The 17271-nt window shown below is 45.8% G+C and overlaps 1 protein-coding gene across 3 annotated transcripts in view; it reads left to right on the top strand.

The window, feature by feature from the left end:
- Window positions 1-501: 501 nt before the first annotated feature.
- ALDH18A1 (aldehyde dehydrogenase 18 family member A1) overlaps window positions 502-17271 on the top strand; it is a 30980-nt gene continuing 14210 nt past the window's right edge. For 2 of the 3 annotated variants that reach the window (XM_063132459.1, XM_063132457.1), the window contains exons 1-4: window positions 502-564; window positions 13153-13268; window positions 15794-16017; window positions 17036-17185. In XM_063132459.1, the coding sequence (XP_062988529.1) occupies window positions 13184-13268; window positions 15794-16017; window positions 17036-17185 (459 nt within the window). In that variant the 5' untranslated portion in view covers window positions 502-564; window positions 13153-13183. Of the gene's footprint in view, window positions 565-12593; window positions 12610-13152; window positions 13269-15793; window positions 16018-17035; window positions 17186-17271 lie in introns of those variants that run through there. The other variant, XM_063132458.1, reaches the window with a different exon arrangement.

The raw sequence follows: 17271 nt of genomic DNA, 5'->3' as shown, positions 1-17271 counted from the left end.
AGAGGCTTTATTTTTGTTTCGTGGACAACTGCACCCTGGGCTGCTGCTCTCGCCCGAATGTACAATCCCTGCCCAGAACCGAGCCATTGAATGGTCTGGCCCATTCCCTTTCTCTTCGCCTCTGTTAAGCCGAAAAGGGAGTACTAAACATGCTTCCAGTTGTGCTGCAGTAGCGACTCCTCTCTGAAGGCAACCAAAGCGGGGATCGGAGAGGGCGAACAAAAAGAACGCGATTTTTGGGGTTCTCCCATTAACCCACCGTGGCCATTCAACAAAGGCACCCTTCCTCTTTCACCCCACGACCAGGCCCTATTCGCAGAAAGAAGCCGCTCCAGGCTTCCTTTATCTGCGTGGAGAAAAAAGAGGACAGCACACAGCACTGCCTGGGAAGGCGAAGGCGAAAACCAAGCAGGCGCCATGAGGCAAGCGATGGGGCGGGGCCATGGGCGGGGTATGAGAGGGCGGGGCCACGTCCCGGAAGTCCCTCCGCTGACATCTCGCCTGCCGGTCGGATTCGCTGGCAGGCGCGCGCGCCGTGTGCTCCGGCCCCTGTTCGGAGAGTTCGTAAGTGATGGCCCGGGGCGCAGGGGGGCCCGAGCACGCCCCTGCTGTGTTGCTACGCCGTGCACCCACGGGGGGCGGGACCCCCGTCTGGGGATGCTGCTGGGTGGGTCTTGGCCCCAGTGGAGGAGTGGGGTCCTCGCCCCTGCTTTCCTGTCCTCCGCAGACATCTAGGGAGGGAGGGCCGGCAAATGCTCCAAGCTTAATTCGGGTTACTTATCCCGTTAGCGTGTTTTGCCAGCCTGGATGTGCACCCAGGCAGGCTGGCGAAGAGATGGGCTTCTTCTCCCCATCCTTTAGTGGTGGCGTTCATGGGTGGTGGCGTTTTCATCCTTGCTAACGATTGTGGGTATGGAATCGGGGCACAGGTAAAAAGCTTACTCTTCTGTGTATTTCCAGAGGGGTAGCCTTGTTGGTCTGTTGCAGCAAGAGCAACCAAGAGTCTTGTAACTCCTCAAAGATCAGCAGATTTATTTTGGCATAAGCTTTGATGCCCCTGGTGAGGTGGGCAGTGTCTGCAAAAGCTTATGTCAGAATAAACTTGGTAGCTTTTAAGGTGCCCCTCGATGCTTTATTATTTTGTGAATATGACACAAGAGAGCTATGTATGCAGTGTGGTCTTCCTAAGAGAAGACCACACTGGCAGCGAAATTATCGGCTGTCTTGAGTCATTTGGTTTGTGTCTCTGGTGGCATATCCTGGTGCCCCTTCCTTAAACCTTTAGTGCTGTGGAGGTTTCATGCACAGGCCTTGTATCATCAATGAGCTGATCTATGCCAAAGATTGCAAGGTTCCTAGTAGTGCTTCCGAGATGCAGTGTTCAGTTTCAAGAAAGAAATGGCTGGGCAAAAGAACATGAATCTAAAAGAAAGAAAAGACATGTTTTTGTAAGAGAAGGTTGCATCCCCCTCTTTTATTGCCTCTTTCGAGCTTGTTGAAGCTTTATCATGGATTTTTGGGAGGCTGAAACAAGTCCATTGTGAGAGGGCAAACTTCAAAATTGCTATAAAGCGAAGGGCAAAGTCTGATTCTGGATAGAAAATGTTTATTAAACTGTTTATTAAACATAAGAAGTACCATGCTGGATCAGACCAAGCGTCCATCTAGTCCAGCACTCTGTTCATACAGTGGCCAACCAGCTGTCAGGCAGGGACCAACAAAGCTGGACATGGTGCAACAGCACCCTCCCACCCATGTTCCCCAGCAACTGGTGCACACAGGCTTACTGCCTCAAATACTGGAGGTAGCACATAACCATCAGGGCTAGTAGCCATTGATAGCTATGAATAGTTGTGTTAATCATGGTATCTTCTTGTGTTTATAAATGAGGGATTGGTTTTTACAGCTGCATCCTACCTTGGTATGAGGCTGAGTTCTCACCTACTACAGGAGTACTAAAAAAGGTACACTCTGAAGCTGTGATGTTGCATGGCCTGTTGCTTTCTTCTTTTTAAAACAAAGCAGACTTTGTATATCGGCCTCCGAACAGGACTGCTTTTAAAATTATGCATTCTTCTTTCTCTGTTCTTTGACCTGATGAGTGGCACAAACTCAGCTTTGCTGCTGGTTAGTAAAATCTCTCCAAAACCTGTATACATAGACCGGCCTTTTTAACCCTTTCATCTGGACCACTCCCAACTCTCTTGTGTCTTCCTCTTTATAGATCATGTTGCCTTTTGGATTATTGGGTCTGGCTGACTGCAGAGGTCATTATTATTATGCGTAGGAGTTGAGAATTTCGGGTAGACACCCTGTTTAGTACCTACAGTAACATAAAGTCATCAGTATAAGTAGAAAATGTGTTGTATGTACTAGCTAGTAAAGCATAAGTATCTAAGTACTTGAACAAAAGGATCTCAAATCCTTTTTTGAATTTCGGTATTAAACTTGAGCCATTTTATTGTAGGATACATGGGTGCAGAACTTGGTAACAATGTAGTAGTGCTAACTGTGGAGATAATTTTGAGTGTGGTAGCTGTGGCAGCAAAAACAACAAAGGTGCTTGTAGCACCTTTAAAGAACAACAGATATTTTTTGGCATGCAAAATATTTAGGTTTTCTTTTATCTTTTTCAAGTGTGTGAAATGATTCGGAAGATGTGAATTTAACCAGCTTCAAAAAGGCTGTTTTTCCTATTGCACACAGTTGTTCATAATAGTGGTTGAACTGTGTAGCCCAAGGGGTTTTACTTCCAGCTAGAGCCATCAAATGGATGTTGAACAGAGAGAATTCAGTTGGTGGGAACTGCTGCCCAATAGCATAGTATTTCTTGTTTTAAACAAGTTGTTCTAGCATCTAGGAAACACAGCCAGTTCTTCCAAAGGCAGAGATTAGATCTTGTTTTGGTGCTTTTCCTAACCTCTAGCCTTTAAACCGGAATTTTCCCCTCATTTGGTGCTGCTTGGTTGAATCTGGGTATAATTAACGGGGTGGGGGTAGCAGTAGTTTTCCTCTGAAATGTTGGGCATGGGTGACTACAAATGGCCAGACTAGACAAGCTGGATTTGCCATAGCTTGTTACGCTCTAAAGCAGAACTTTCCCAAGGGAAGCTTTTGGGATAGTCTTAACCATAGCCGTACAGGTAAGTCTTGTCATGATATCAGATAATTAATTTGTTTTTCCTCTCATTTTTATTAAGCACATTTAGGCAACTGATATATCACTACGTGCTTTCACATCTTGAAAGTGCATCTTGAAAATATAATGTTAAACTGATGTAGGTAGTATACAAAACCAGTAGCTGGAATGAATTCTTATTGGTCTATGCATGTCACTTCTTATTTAATTTGTCTGCAGAAACTAGGATATCTCCCCATCTCACCCCAAATATATATTGGATAGTAACTCTGAAGGACTAGAATGCTGAAGGGTAGAGATTGAAAGTTGTGAAGATTAGAGGAAATATGTGTTGCTCACTTGTTCTGTTCCATCTACTTTTGAGGGAAGGTAGTTTAAACCAGCAGAGCAAAAGACAATTGCAATGCAGTTTGATTACATCAATATTGTCACATTGCATTAAATGCTATGTAACAATGGGATCTGTAGAAAAACATTGATTAATCAACTAGCTGAGTAAGTGATAAACATATTTTGTTTTTGTTTGTTTTTTAAAACACACCCTTGCATTAGATGTGTTTAAGTGTAAGAATAAACTATCATTCATTGTGGAAATAAGACTAGGTGAACTTTGGAAGTGTGTTCCCCCTTTACTTAGTTTGTCCATGGGAAACCTAAACCTTTCGTTTCCATTTTCAACTAATTATGGTTTAGTGTTGCATCTGAACCCTATTGCTGTGGTTAATCGTAATCATGGGTTACTGAAACAAGGTTTGAAGTTGGCTTGTTTTAGAAAACCATCATTAAGTACAACTGCATTTTATCTAGAGTTTGGACATAATGATAAACTGTGGTTAATCAAAATGGAAGTAAAACCTTCATTCTCCCCCACTGCAGCTGTGAGGAGAGGGGAAAGTGGAAATCCAAGGCTTGCTCCTGAAATGGATAAACCATAGGTTGCTGTTTGTATCAGAATTGTATTACCATATGTGCATAAAATGAAAGATATTTCAGGGCTGTGTTGGGCTGAAGCAAGACAGAAGTATGTCTCCTGAACTTTCTGATCCACTACCTATTTTTAGGTCTTGTTTCGTGGCTTTACACAAAGTTGTTTCCAAAGCTGTGGCACGGCTATGCTTAAACTGGAGTGACTTATGTAAAAAGATCTGTGGCATTACTTGAAGGAACAAGTAGCGGTGGAGAGGACTACATAAGCTGAGTTATTGCTTTTGTATCTGTTAATCTAGACAGATGTTGCTCTGAGACATCAGCATGCCCCTGATGGATATGTCCTCCGCTCTCCAGTCAGGAGCTGTGGCTCAGTGGCTGAGAACCTGCTTTGCATGCAGGAAGTCCCAGGTTTGATCCCCAGCATCTCCAGGTAGAGCTGGAAAAACTGCCTGAAACCTTGGAGAACCACTGCCAGACAGTGTTGTCAATACTGGGCTATAGATGGACCAGTGAACTTAGTATAAGGTAGCTTCCAATGTCAGTTATATGTTTGGTCACCATCCTCCATCTGTAGTGCCAGGAGTCCTTTTGGTTTCTTCCCTTACCTAGAACAATGTCTCTCCTGGAAGAAGGTGTAAAAGATTGATTCGTAGTGTTCAGTTTGAGGATCTGGCAAGCAGCAACTTGTGTGTGTGTGTGTCTTCCCTGCTTTTTCCAGCAATGTGGACATGTTTTTCAGCTGGCCCTCTAAAGACAGGCCTGCTTCTGCTGTGTTGCTGCTGAGGAGATGGAAATAAAAGCAAGAAAAGTACAGCTCTAAAACAAGGTTTACAGGTTCACATTCGCAGAGAATCCAGCCCACAGCCCGGTCTCTGACTAATGCCAATCTCCATGTGGCTAAGATCTTAATGAACTTACTGAGGTCACGCAAGCTTGCTTCAGGGCTTGAATGACGCATCCTGCTCTGTGAAAGTGCAGAATACTAGAGGTTGGGGCAAAACTTGCCCGCATAGCCCAGAAAAGAACAAATGTTCCAGAGGAGGGCAAATAATTGTCATTACTTCATCATCACCGTACTAAGGCAAGCATGTGCAAATGGTCAGCATTCCCAGATGAAGCAAAACTTGAGGGTTTGAGGTAAGGATGTGTTTTGTGAAGTAGAGCACAAATAATGATGATGTTGCTGATGGGGTGGGGCCGTGGCTCAGTGGTAGAACCCCCCCTTTTTTTTTTTTTGCAGCAGAAGCTCCTAAGTTCAGTACTTGGCATCTCCAGAAAGGGTTGGGAAAATTTCCCATCTAAAACCCTGGAAAGCCACTGCTGGTCATTGTTGACAATCTGGGCTAGATGGACCAGTGGCCTGACCATGCAGGGCCGGCGCTGCCATAGAGGCAGCTCAGGCGGGAGCCTAGAGCGCCAAGCAAAGGAGGGTGCCAAATGGCTTCGGAACAGCAGCTTCTGGGTGCGCTGTTCCGAAGCCGCCGCCCCCCCAACCCCAGTGTCCTGGCCAAGGCACTCCAGGTACCTCAGCAATGCAGCATCCAATCAACCCTCAGCCTTCCTCTCACTGGGGAGGAGTACCAAGCAAATGCTGGATGGGATAATCCCTACCCACACCTACAGTGCTGAAAGGAAGACTAGAACTCTTCGCATGCCCCAAAGGGTAGCAGCATATTCACCATGGTCACAGGGCCGGTGCCAGACTATTTTGCGCCCTAAGCAGGCGTGCCGTTCTGAAGCTGGGGTTGGGGGGCGGGGGGGCGGCTTCAGAACGGCGCGCCTCCCTAGGGCGCAAAATAGTCTGGCACCGGCCCTGTGACCATGGTGAATATGCTGCTACCCTTTGGGGCATGCGAAGAGTTCTAGTCTTCCTTTCAGCACTGTAGGTGTGGGTAGGGATTATCCCATCCAGCATTTGCTTGGTACTCCTCCCCAGTGAGAGGAAGGCTGAGGGTTGATTGGATGCTGCATTGCTGAGGTACCTGGAGTGCCTTGGCCATGTAGGGCGAAGCCACTACACCCCTGCTATCCTTCTTATCTCCAAACTTGGAGCTAGAGAGGAGAGCTGTAGATTGCCCATCACCTCATGTGGAGACGTAGCGTGTGATCAGTGACAAGGGGGGAGGTAGTGCCTTAGCCATCACAATTTTTGGTTGGCTCTCAATGCAAACCAATAACTGTGGATTCCCGGGTAAGAGTCTGTTACATGAGAGAATGCTGAAGAGATTGAAGTTAACTCCCAGCTAGCATCATCTGACTGGAGAAAAATGAAGGAAAGCTGGAGTCAGGTTGCCTTAAAGTCAAGTGAAAAGCGCTTTAGAATGGGATCTGCTGCAGGGCCTCAGGTCCCTGAATCAGCTGATCAGAAAGAACACAGGTGAAAATCCAGGCAAAATACCAGCTAGTCTTGCAAGTCCAAGTCAGAAGTATCAGCAGTAAAGTTGTAAAATTTCCGGAAATTTTTAAGCAATGGGAAAAAATGGTTTTTTTCCGGGGTGTTTCGGGGGGAAAACAAATTTTCAAAAAAATTGAAATAATGCAATATTAGCACTTTTTACAGATTGAAAGTCACTTTGTTATTTTAGGAACATAAAATGTAATTATGTCCAAGTTGGTTTGGCATAAAATTATTACATTTGGTATATTAAAAGTACAGTGTATTCAAACAATTATTACAAATTTAATTTACTTTTTTACTTTTTTTAAAAAAACTTTTTTGGGTAACAAATGGAGCTACAAGCTCCTGAACTGTTAGGAACACCTGAACTGTAAGGAGCCTCTTTGATTCTGCCAGTTTATGAAGAGCAGGCAAAAAAACAATTAAAAAAAACAACAACAGAAGAAACCACCAACATTAGTAACAAAGAAAATTATTTATGTCTCCGCTAGTCCTCCAGTGTCAAGACATAAAGCACCCATTCCCATAAAAAGAACTGGGGGGGGGGGGAAGGGGGGGCAAGATTCAATGAATAATCTTGAAATGTAATCAGACTGATTTTCTGACCTATAGCGACCACTATTAGTTTCAGTCTCTACTTCAGTGGCAGTGCCCCCTAGAGGCAGAAATGCATCTTGCTCTTGCATTTGAGAGTTGTAGTCTCAGTTTGCAACCTAGGTCCTTGGTGCACAGAAATTGTATTGATCTGATACTGTTCATAGTTTTAAGAAATCATTTGGAGAAGTAAATATCCGAACCCCTTGTCTTAAACATTTTATTCATCATGCTAATATAAAACATCCCATAATCTGTTTTTTCTTCATTTTTTTCATTTTTTCGGAAAACCCCAAAACAGACTTCTGGGGGGGGGGGGGGGGAAGGAAAAAAACTGGTTTCCCCCCAAATTTTTCAGTCCTCCCCCCCCATGCCTTCACATCTCTTTTTGTTGTTGTTTATTTGTTCAGTCGCTTCCGACTCTTCGTGACTTCATGGACCAGCCCATGCCAGAGCTTTCTGTCGGCTGTCGCCACCCCCAGCTTCCCCAAGGTCAAGTCTGTCACCTCCAGAATATCATCCATCCATCTTGCCCTTGGTCGGCCCCTCTTCCTTTTGTCTTCCACTTTCCCTAGCATCAGCCTCTTCTCCAGGGCATCCTGTCTTCTCATTATGTGGCCAAAGTACTTCAGTTTTGCCTTTAATACCATTCCCTCAAGTGAGCAGTCTGGCTTCATTTCCTGGAGTATGGACTGGTTTGATCTTCTTGCAGTCCAAGGCACTCTCAGAATTTTCCTCCAACACCACAGTTCAAAAGCATCTATCTTCCTTCGCTCAGCTTTCCTTATGGTCCAGCAGCTAATAAAGGGCTGGCTGGGGATGGAAAGCACAAGTGACCTGAAGCCGAGGAGCAATCCAGGTGCCTGCAGTTCCAAAGGGAGGGAAGCATCAAGTCTCTGTCCATCAAGTATCATAGCCCCTCAACCCGTCTAAATGACAAGAAGCTTTGAAGGGCGCAGAGGAGCTGCTCCTTTGGGAATTAGGGAAGCTGCCCAATACTGTGGGGAATGAATGAACACACACATGTTCTCAATGTACTGGGTCAACTTGAATGGGCCACAGTGACCTGCTGGCTGGCAATGCTGGCTCCTTCCTCCCCCAGTACTTGCTTCGTACTTCAAAGGACATGTGGAAGAACAGAGGGCTGTTGTGGAAGGCTTAATTCCCTATTGGCGACTTGAAGATTATGTCTTGAGAATGCATACTAATACTGTGTCAGCAGTAGTGATTGATGCTCCCATCTTCCATGGATTTGTCTAGTCCTTTCTTTAAAGCCCTGTTATCCTAGTGATAGTGAGGTCCTCTACTTGCTTTGTAATGACTGCAAAAACAGCTACTTTTGTTATTTAAAAACTGCTGTATAAGGGCAGTGAACAGCTGGAGGAGAAACGGAATGAAAGGAAGGACTGATAACAGCAAAAAGATGAACGAAACCTTGAATTCTGCCAGCTGATTTCAGTTGTTAAGGTAAACTTAAGCAATCGCTTTTGAGTAGGAAAGGCGTACGACACGGTGACTTTTTCTGGCCATTCTCCTGTCATGAAGCTTTTTTGGGAATGCAGCGCTAGGTGGTCAGTTTTATATTTAATCTTGTCCTGAGGAATGATCAGAAACTGGCCTTTGGTCTATAGTTAAATATTGATCTGACCAACCGGGGCCTGATTCTCAAGGAAGCTTAACCATGGATACTCCAGGGTAAATTATTCTCCCCTTCCTTTTTGTTTGTTTGTAACTTTTTGCATAAATGCATCCCTAGACTCTTACCTAAGGATGCACATTCCCCACTTATCCAATCCTTCTTTGGGTGCTTCCAGACGGAGAGCTCCTAGCATGTCTTTCCCTCAACAGATCTTCGATGACAAGAAAAAATGGTTTAAGAGGTGATGGGGAAACACAGGATGAAACATGGTGGGTGGTGGGGGTTGTTACAAGTGGCAGATGACATTGTTTGGGCTCCACCTAAAATTCTGTGCATGAGGTGGGGCGACTGCATAATAAAATCTTCCTTTGGAAGCACCTTCGTTCTTTGTTCTCTGTGTCCAGTCTGCCATGCAGGTTCTGTGTCGGTGCAGAGCAGTCTCGGGGCACCTTCTACATCAAAGGGACCAGGCCAAGGGGAGATTGGGATCTACTGATAGGTCTCTGGGTGGTTTGCAGTAGATTAGCAAGGCTTTCCCCTAACTAATTACCACTAGGAGTAATGAATAGCTTGGGGAGGAAACCAGGAATAGTGGAAAAGGACTATGAGCTTGTTTCTGGTGCTGAAGGCATATTCCTGTGCTCAAAGGCACTCTGTTTTTCTTAACTGTCCCGTGCCCTCTTGTCTGAGCACTGCTTTGCACTTGGCTTGTCAGAGTTCCAGTGAACCGCGAGACTCTAGTAAAAAAACCCAAAGTAGATCCCAGCAATCCTGAAGTCCGTCTACCCTCATTCTAGACTGATGTGCTTACCCTTTCTCATCCTCCTCCCTTGGGCTTGCTTTCCTTCCTGAAAGGCCAGTGGTATCCTATAATCCAGACCCTTCCTTAACTGCCTATCGAGCAGGGATACAGAGAAATCCTTTCCACTCTCACTTCAGGATTCTTTTACAACATCTCACCTCATCAATAGAGAATGGAAGATGACTAAGGTAATGTCCTCACTTAGCCATTGTTACGCACTCTTCAGCTGGTTTCCGGGCTCTTGGTTAGTCCCACATAAGGAGCTTCTGTATTTCTCCACCCAGCAGAGAATTGAATGCTGTATTTCAAACATGACAGTGTTGCAGAGGAATCGGAAGCGTAGGGCTCTTGTGTTTCCTGTTCATTCCTCAGCACCATCGCATCTGAAACAATCTTTGGAGACACATGAAAAAATTGCTTTTTAAAAAAGAACTTTTCCCAGCTGTAATGGTTGCAGACAAAGGTAAAAAGTAGTTTAGATTAAAAATAGTTTAAAAGTTTAATTGTTAGCATTATTTGCTGTTGCGATAGTAGTTTCAGTTTATACCTTTATACACTGCTTGGCTTTTTGTAAATAAAAGTCTTCAATAGGGCTGACAGTGGATTATAGGATCCTCCCAAGACTTTTGTTCTGCACAGAATATTTCAGTCTGATTCGGGTGCCCTTTTTCTTTCGCATTCCTCTTTACTACAGTCCCTGAAAACCGGACCAGAAGATTCTTACAAATATTTGCAGACAGTTTTTGAGTCCTGCACTCTGGCAATTCTCCTTTAAATTGATCCCTCCCCCAGTTGTAAATTTAGACTAGTTTACTGACTTACTAGGTGACAGCTGTGGAGTCACAACAAGAACACTGAGAAACAAGAGGGAGCAGAACCCCCAGGTTTGTAGGAGTACAACAAAATCTTTTTAAAAACCAGCAGGAGCAGCCTCCCCCAGATCAACCTAGCAAAGACTGAGCTTGCTGAGTAGCCAAAGAATGTTGAATGATAATTGGAAAAGAGAAACAAAAATGGGGTGGGATGGCATCTTTTGAAGGAGGGCATGACTGTTTCACACGTCTTCATGGCAATGTTCTCCATGGAAGAAAGTGTGTGTGCCATAATGTATGATGTATATGACTGTTTTAAGGACATGAATTGGACAGCTGTTACATGCTCATCCCTATGGCCAGGGCAGCAAAGGCATTTGTGCCATGCTTTGGATATTACAAAACTTTTCCTACACTGAAATTATCTCCAAGCAGATGAAAGTGGTATTGAGTTGTTCTCTATGGGCTTCAGCCTTGCAGTTTGGTTCTGTGCATACTGCATTTCCCTAGCAACCTGGTCGCTGCTTCTTGGCTGGTTTTCCTTCTGTTTCTTCTGGCTACACGTAGCAACATAGATCCCTGCCAGGAAGTTTCAGCTACCAGTGTAAGCCATATGTCTCTCATGTAACATTCCCAGTGACTTTCTTTAATGCATGGGGGATAACTGAGAGGACTCTGGAATTAGAATTGGTAGAGCACCTAATCTCTAGAAGAATCATGGCTAGCTCTGTCCCTAACCATATCTCATTGAATTGCAGAGCTTTAGCGTGCTGTTCCAAAAAGACAACAAACATGATTTGTTCTACACCAGGGATAGGCTGCTGGACTCACTACTGTCCTGTTTGGCAGCCTGATGGGAACAAGATTGTGCTGGAGAAGGAGGCGTGTGGGGACAGTCATCCCTCTGTCCTAGCGCAATTCTGCCTTATTGTAGGGAGGGGGGCAGCCTCCGAGGGTTGCATGCAGGCTGTGGCTTGTGAACTAAATCCTTCATGTTTCTAGCATTGTGGCATCACAGAAGTGTCAGGTGCTTCCTGTTCCGTTTCATGTCTGAAGCTGCTTGTAAATCTGGGGGCATTGATCCTCTTTTCGCCTAGCATTCCAATACCTTAATGATTAAGGTATTGGAGTACTAGGAGAAAAGCCATGGAGGCACTATGAATTTGGAGCACAAAATGGTGTGCCTTCAGAAAACTGAAGTCAAGCTGAAGTAATTCTCAACAGCCATCTCTCTCTGCCCCTTCCGCCCACCTCTGAGACCGAAGTATGTATGCAATCCCATGGCAAGTATTCTTGAATTCTAGGGGGTGCATTGGACCTATTTCAATGTAGATATGCATAGGATTACATTGTAAGTATACCTTTTGAAAGCTCTTCCTTCCTGGATATGTGCCAGTCCAAGGAATATATCCAGGAATGGACTGGTTTAAGCTACCAGCTGTTGGTTCTGGATTCTATCAGGGGTAGGCAAGTTTGAGAGTTTGGAGGCCATTTTTGACCCCCCCTTCCTGTACTCCCCTGTAGGCCATAGTCCATATGGTGCCCCTCCAATTTAAGGGGGAAATGGCATCTTTAGCACTTCAGAGTGCCTAAAGGATCAAACTTACATTACTAGCAAGCCAAATTTGACCCCGTTAGAGCACCGTAGCAGTTCCCCAGTGCCATTTTTCCCCTTTAAAAAGTTTCCCCCCTGTTTTTTGGTGGGCAGACTCATCAATTCAGGGGACAGTGGGGTCTGCATGTTGCCCATGGGCCATCTGTTGTCCATCCTTGGGTTATATAGTTGTATATATCCCAGGGCAAGTGGTATGGCCGAATGTGCTTTGCGACACTTCTCACAAACTTGGTTATGGAAGTTGCACATCTGTCTTCCTTTAAAATGCATGGAAGCCGTAAACAGGTTCTTCAGCTCTGGGGAATTGGGAAAGTTCAGTTTGGAAACATGCATGCAGTCCTCATAATTTGTACGAGAGGCGTGCGTTTTGAATTTGCATGTGTGGACGGTACAGCTCCATCAGGTGGTAAAGAGATAAGGCCTGAATGCTGGCAGATCTGGTCTGCACTGGAGCCTGCTTCTCTGTTGACATTCCAGCCTTCAGCTTGGATTTTGTGCTGCAACGTGGAGCTTTTACATCAGCCGCTGCACTGTGGAGTGATAGTTGGTGACGCTTCCACCACGGGCTGTCAGGTTGCATCAGCCGCTGGCAGTGCTCCGTCTTCCTGTTGGAGCTGATGTGGCTCATCCTGGTGGCAGCTTTTGGATGGGCGGCTGCCAAGGCGTCCTACTCTGCTCTGGTTAGGATTCTAGGGATTAACCCTTCCTCTCCTGACACTTCTGCAGCTGCTTCTGTCTGACATCTCTCCCCCCCCCCCCCCCGAGTATTTCTTCATGAAAAGCAATGTGCTTGGCAGGCTTCCAATGTCAACCGGATACTTGAAGCTGCTTTGCGTCTCCTGCAACTCTTGAAAAGACTTTATTTCTCCAATCCCAAGTCCAAAGCGTGTTGCTGATTTAGCAATCTAAACAAATTCAGGAACAATGCTAAGCTCACTGAACCTTGCATTTAGGAGTTCCGTAGCAGTGTAAGGCCTTGTAGCAACATTATTTTGAAAGGCTACTTTGAAAAGTAGTTTGCATCATTCTGAAAAAAGAAAAAGGATTGCGTAAGATTTTTCATCTTTCCTCCCCCAATTGGGTCGCTTGTTTTGGGTAGGCGCATTCCTATCCCCCCCCCCTCCCGGATTGTTTCAGTGTACTGTAGGGTTTCCATGTTGCCTGTGTCAGGATGGGCAGCCTGCCTGGACTGCAGCCATGTAAACTTCCTTGTTCTCTTGCAGGTGATAAAGGCGCTGCGTTACACTGTTCGCGATGCTGTGCCGAGCGGCTGTTCTCCTTTCCCTGCGTTCCTCGGGACGGTTCTGGCGACAGTCTGATGTGGCTGGCTCCCACCCTTGTAAGTATCCAAGGCAGGAGACTGGGTAGAGCGGTGGCCCGAAGGAAGGAGGGGACTGGGGTAGGGGGAGTGGTGGGCCTTGTTTTAATACTGAAGGATTGGGAAAGCTCAGTGGGATTCCAGGCCAGATTCCTGTGGTAGGCAAAAGTGACAGAAATGACCACACTGTGTCCTTGGCTGTGGCCTCTGTCTATTCTGCCCCCTACTGTTCTGCAGAAGCATCGACCTGGGAGGCAAAAAATACTACTTACAATTTTTGCAGCCCCTCTGTATTACAGTAGCTGATGTTCAGGGTGATTCCAGAAGAGGCTTTTATGGCAATATTGCCCTGCCTCATTCGCAGAATTTTACCGTGTGTGTATCCAGACAGTGACGTCTTCCACTCGTAACTTTCCCCTGTTTTCCCACCATTTCTTCCATCTTTTTTTCCCTCCTTACCATGGAAAATCCATGAAACAAAGAAAAGACGGAATAGCTGCGCTGTGCCTTTTGACTGTTAGCACTCGGTTCCTTTGCTCTAAAGGAAAAGTACATCACTTTGATGTAGCTGGAAAATCACAAGATGTGTTTTATCAAGCCAAGTTCCACTCCCTTATTTGCCCATCGTTTCTTTGCTCATGTAGCACAAGCACAGACTGGAAGCCCAGATCAACAATGTGCAGGAGAGTGACGGAAGACCTAGCTGGGGTTCTGTTCTGCCTTCCTGTAATAATGTAGCCCTGAGTCCAGAACCTCAGGGCCAAATTCATCCTGCCTGGGGTCCCAGTCCAGCCTTTCCTAAGGCTTAGTTATTGGCAATCAGAGCTAAATTATGCTTGTTTTTTTGCCTCCGCCCCTTTTTCGTTTGCCACTCCCTTTTTTGCCTCTGGCCCCACCCACCATTGGCATCCAGTCCCCAAGAGCTTCTCTGAAATGGAATTTGGCCCCCGGGCTGAAAGAGGTTCAGCACCCCCGATAAAGCCCATGCTTGTCTCCTGGAAATGGAAGTATCTGGGAGCATGAACAATCCATTTATTTTATTTTATTTTATTTATAAAAGCATTTTTATCCCAGCTACCAATAAAAGGTTTTTTTTAAGAAGTAAAAAAGAATGAAAGCAAAACACAAGTACAGCTGATAAAAATGAGGCATGCCAGATACAAAGTGTAGCTCATGCTGAGTAGAGGAGATTGATTTTTATTCTGCTGGAAGCAGGTTATAGAGATGTCATTAGGGACAGTGACCCACTTCTTTTGCTGTCTGACTTTTCCACAGGTCATTTTCTGTAGATTTCTTTCCTGACCTCTTTGCAATTATGTTCATACATTTTTTAAAAAATAGCCAGAATTTGTCCTCGAAATATTCTGGTGTGGTGTAATAGCGTACTTGGAGTATTTATTTCACTTTGCAAAGCAATTTGCCTTATAACAGATGTTATATGGACCAATGTTGTTTGTGGAGGTATATTTAATTACATGCATTTGAGTTATTTCTATACTGCCCCATAGCTGAAGCTGTCTGGGTGGATCACAAAAATTAAAAACCATTAAAAACATATAAAATATAAAATTGTTTTATGTAAGAACATAAAACAGGCAGCACATGCAACAACATATATCTAACACAAGTTAAAACCAAAATATTCAGATTAGGAATGTCAGAGAAATCTCCAATGGAACCAAATGAGTTTGGATTTCCATGAATCCGACCCATGGATTCTGCAGTGGACCAGTTTTTCTTGACTTGCATGAAAAGTCAAGTGGACTGGTTTTTTTTCACTTTCCAGAAGTATACACACATTTAGTCTTAAAAAAAAAATATAGAATTAAAAACACCTGCTCGAAAATGCACATTTTCTCCATAGGCTAAAGCATGGGGGGAATTTGTGCAAATTTGGGAAATTGGAAAAAATCCAATTCCTTCAATGTGTGGACAACAGAATGAAAGGCCCCTGTCAACCCATGAAATGCAGCGAATCAGAGAATGGATGTTTACAGAATTCGTATGTTTTGTACATTCACAGTATGGCTGTGAACCACCATGTCTACTCCAGGCTGACTCAGGCCCAAAGGGCTCAAGGCCGATCTGGACCCCCCCCCCTTTGTCCCTTACTTAGATCCACTGTGAGAATCTGCAGCCACATGGGCCTCTTCAAGGGAGTCTTTTTTTAAAAAAACCAAAAACAACAACAACGGTGACTTCTTTCAAGAGGCCTGTATGGCTGCAGGCACTCATGCTGGATCCAGGTAAGGAGTAGGGGGCTCGCGCAGTGGGAGGCCTCAGCAGGCACCTGGGAAAGCTGTCCCATTGGATGTCCGAATAATTTGGACGTCTGAATCTTGCTGTGGATCTGGAGTGGGTTGGATCTGGGCCAGTTCGGATGCTCCAAATCAGCCTTCGAAACAGGTAGGGGAGGCTGTGCTCAGCCCTAATCCCTTGTTTAGATTCCCTTCCTCGTGTCAGACAGAGAATCTGGAACCTGGAAGTGAGAAGCGATTTATGGCTAGCTATGTTCATCTTACGCTTTTGCTACGTTTCAACCTCAGGCTTACTGGCTCCTAACCTGGTGTTGAGGAATGCATCTGCCCGAGGCTGGAGTAACATCCCTTTTATCACGGTGCCCCTCAGCCGGACTCACGGCAAGTCATTCGCTCACCGCAGCGAGCTGAAGCATGCCAAGAGGATTGTAGTGAAGCTGGGGAGCGCGGTGGTGACTCGAGGCGATGAATGTGGCTTGGCCTTGGGGCGACTGGCATCGATTGTTGAGCAGGTATGTGGGCAAGGGGGCCCCTCTGGGTGGCCGGCCACTTGCTCCTTCTCAGTGGTAACCCCCAAACCTTTACAACAGGCAGCGCAGTGGCAAGGTTGTCAACACCTTGTTTTGGGCTGTAACAGTGCACAGTGCATGAAGGGAAGATGGTGTGAAGGAGGAGCAGGAATATGGCTGACATGAACGTTAAAGAGCAATGATTTGGAGGCCCCCGCGGAGACTGGTGGGACCTTGGGATTTGGCTCTGGCCCCTAGTGATACGAACAAATCCCCACCGTGAAGCTGGGGCTAAAAGGGAGCAAGCATGCAATCCTAGGCAGGTTTAGACAGAAGAAAGTCCTACAACTCCCAGCAACTACAGGAGAATAAGGGCAGAAGACTTTTTTTCTGTCTAAGCATGCATAGGATTGCACCCTATAAGTCTCTTACGTAAGAAGCAACACATAACGTGTTAATCCCACCCCTCCACCCCCAATGTGTTCCAGGATGGCATTGTTGCAAAGGTCTTGAGGTGGGGGAGCCATTGTCATTAGAACTATTAACCTCCGGCGTTCTAGTGGGAGGAAGGTGGCCGTGGGTGCTTCCAGAGGAGGCCTTTCTGGGGCCATCGCCCTCCCTCATTCGTGGACTTTTACAGAGGGGCTGGGCATTTGTCTTCCACTGGCAACCCTCCCATATTGTCCCACCGCTTCCTCTTTCTTTTTTCTTACCGCCGAAAATCTTCTCAGGAGGAAAAGGTGGCATACCTTATGGGTAGCGCTAGGCACCCTCCATCTCGGAGCACCCTATATTCCCCAGCCTATTCCCAAGAGCAGAGATTGTTCCTGATATACTGAGCTGGCCTTTCCGCATCCCACTCTCCTGTGATGCTGGAGCTACGGATTAGGCAGCATCATATCTAAAAGTCAGGGAAGCTTGATATTTCTCAATACGTTGGAGAAGGGCATGTTTCAAAAACTGGAGCAAGGCAGGATGGCTTTGAAGCATGCGAAAGGGACTGCTCCTTTTGTGCCTGCAGGTGTCAATGCTGCAAAACCAGGGCCGGGAGATGATGATCGTCACCAGCGGGGCTGTGGCCTTTGGCAAGCAGCGGCTCCGTCACGAGATCTTGCTCTCGCAGAGCGTGCGACAGGCTCTCCACTCGGGGCAGAACCAGCTCAAGGACATGGTGAGGAACTGGGAGAGGTGCTATCAACCAGCCCTGATGGTTATGTGCTACCTTCGATATCTGAGGCAGTAAGCCTGTGTGCACCA

Source organism: Elgaria multicarinata, chromosome 8 (assembly GCF_023053635.1).
Source record: "Elgaria multicarinata webbii isolate HBS135686 ecotype San Diego chromosome 8, rElgMul1.1.pri, whole genome shotgun sequence".
In the NCBI taxonomy this organism is placed as follows: domain Eukaryota; kingdom Metazoa; phylum Chordata; class Lepidosauria; order Squamata; family Anguidae; genus Elgaria; species Elgaria multicarinata.
Note: the sequence above shows the minus strand (reverse complement) of the source record. Positions and strands in the feature narration are given on the sequence as shown.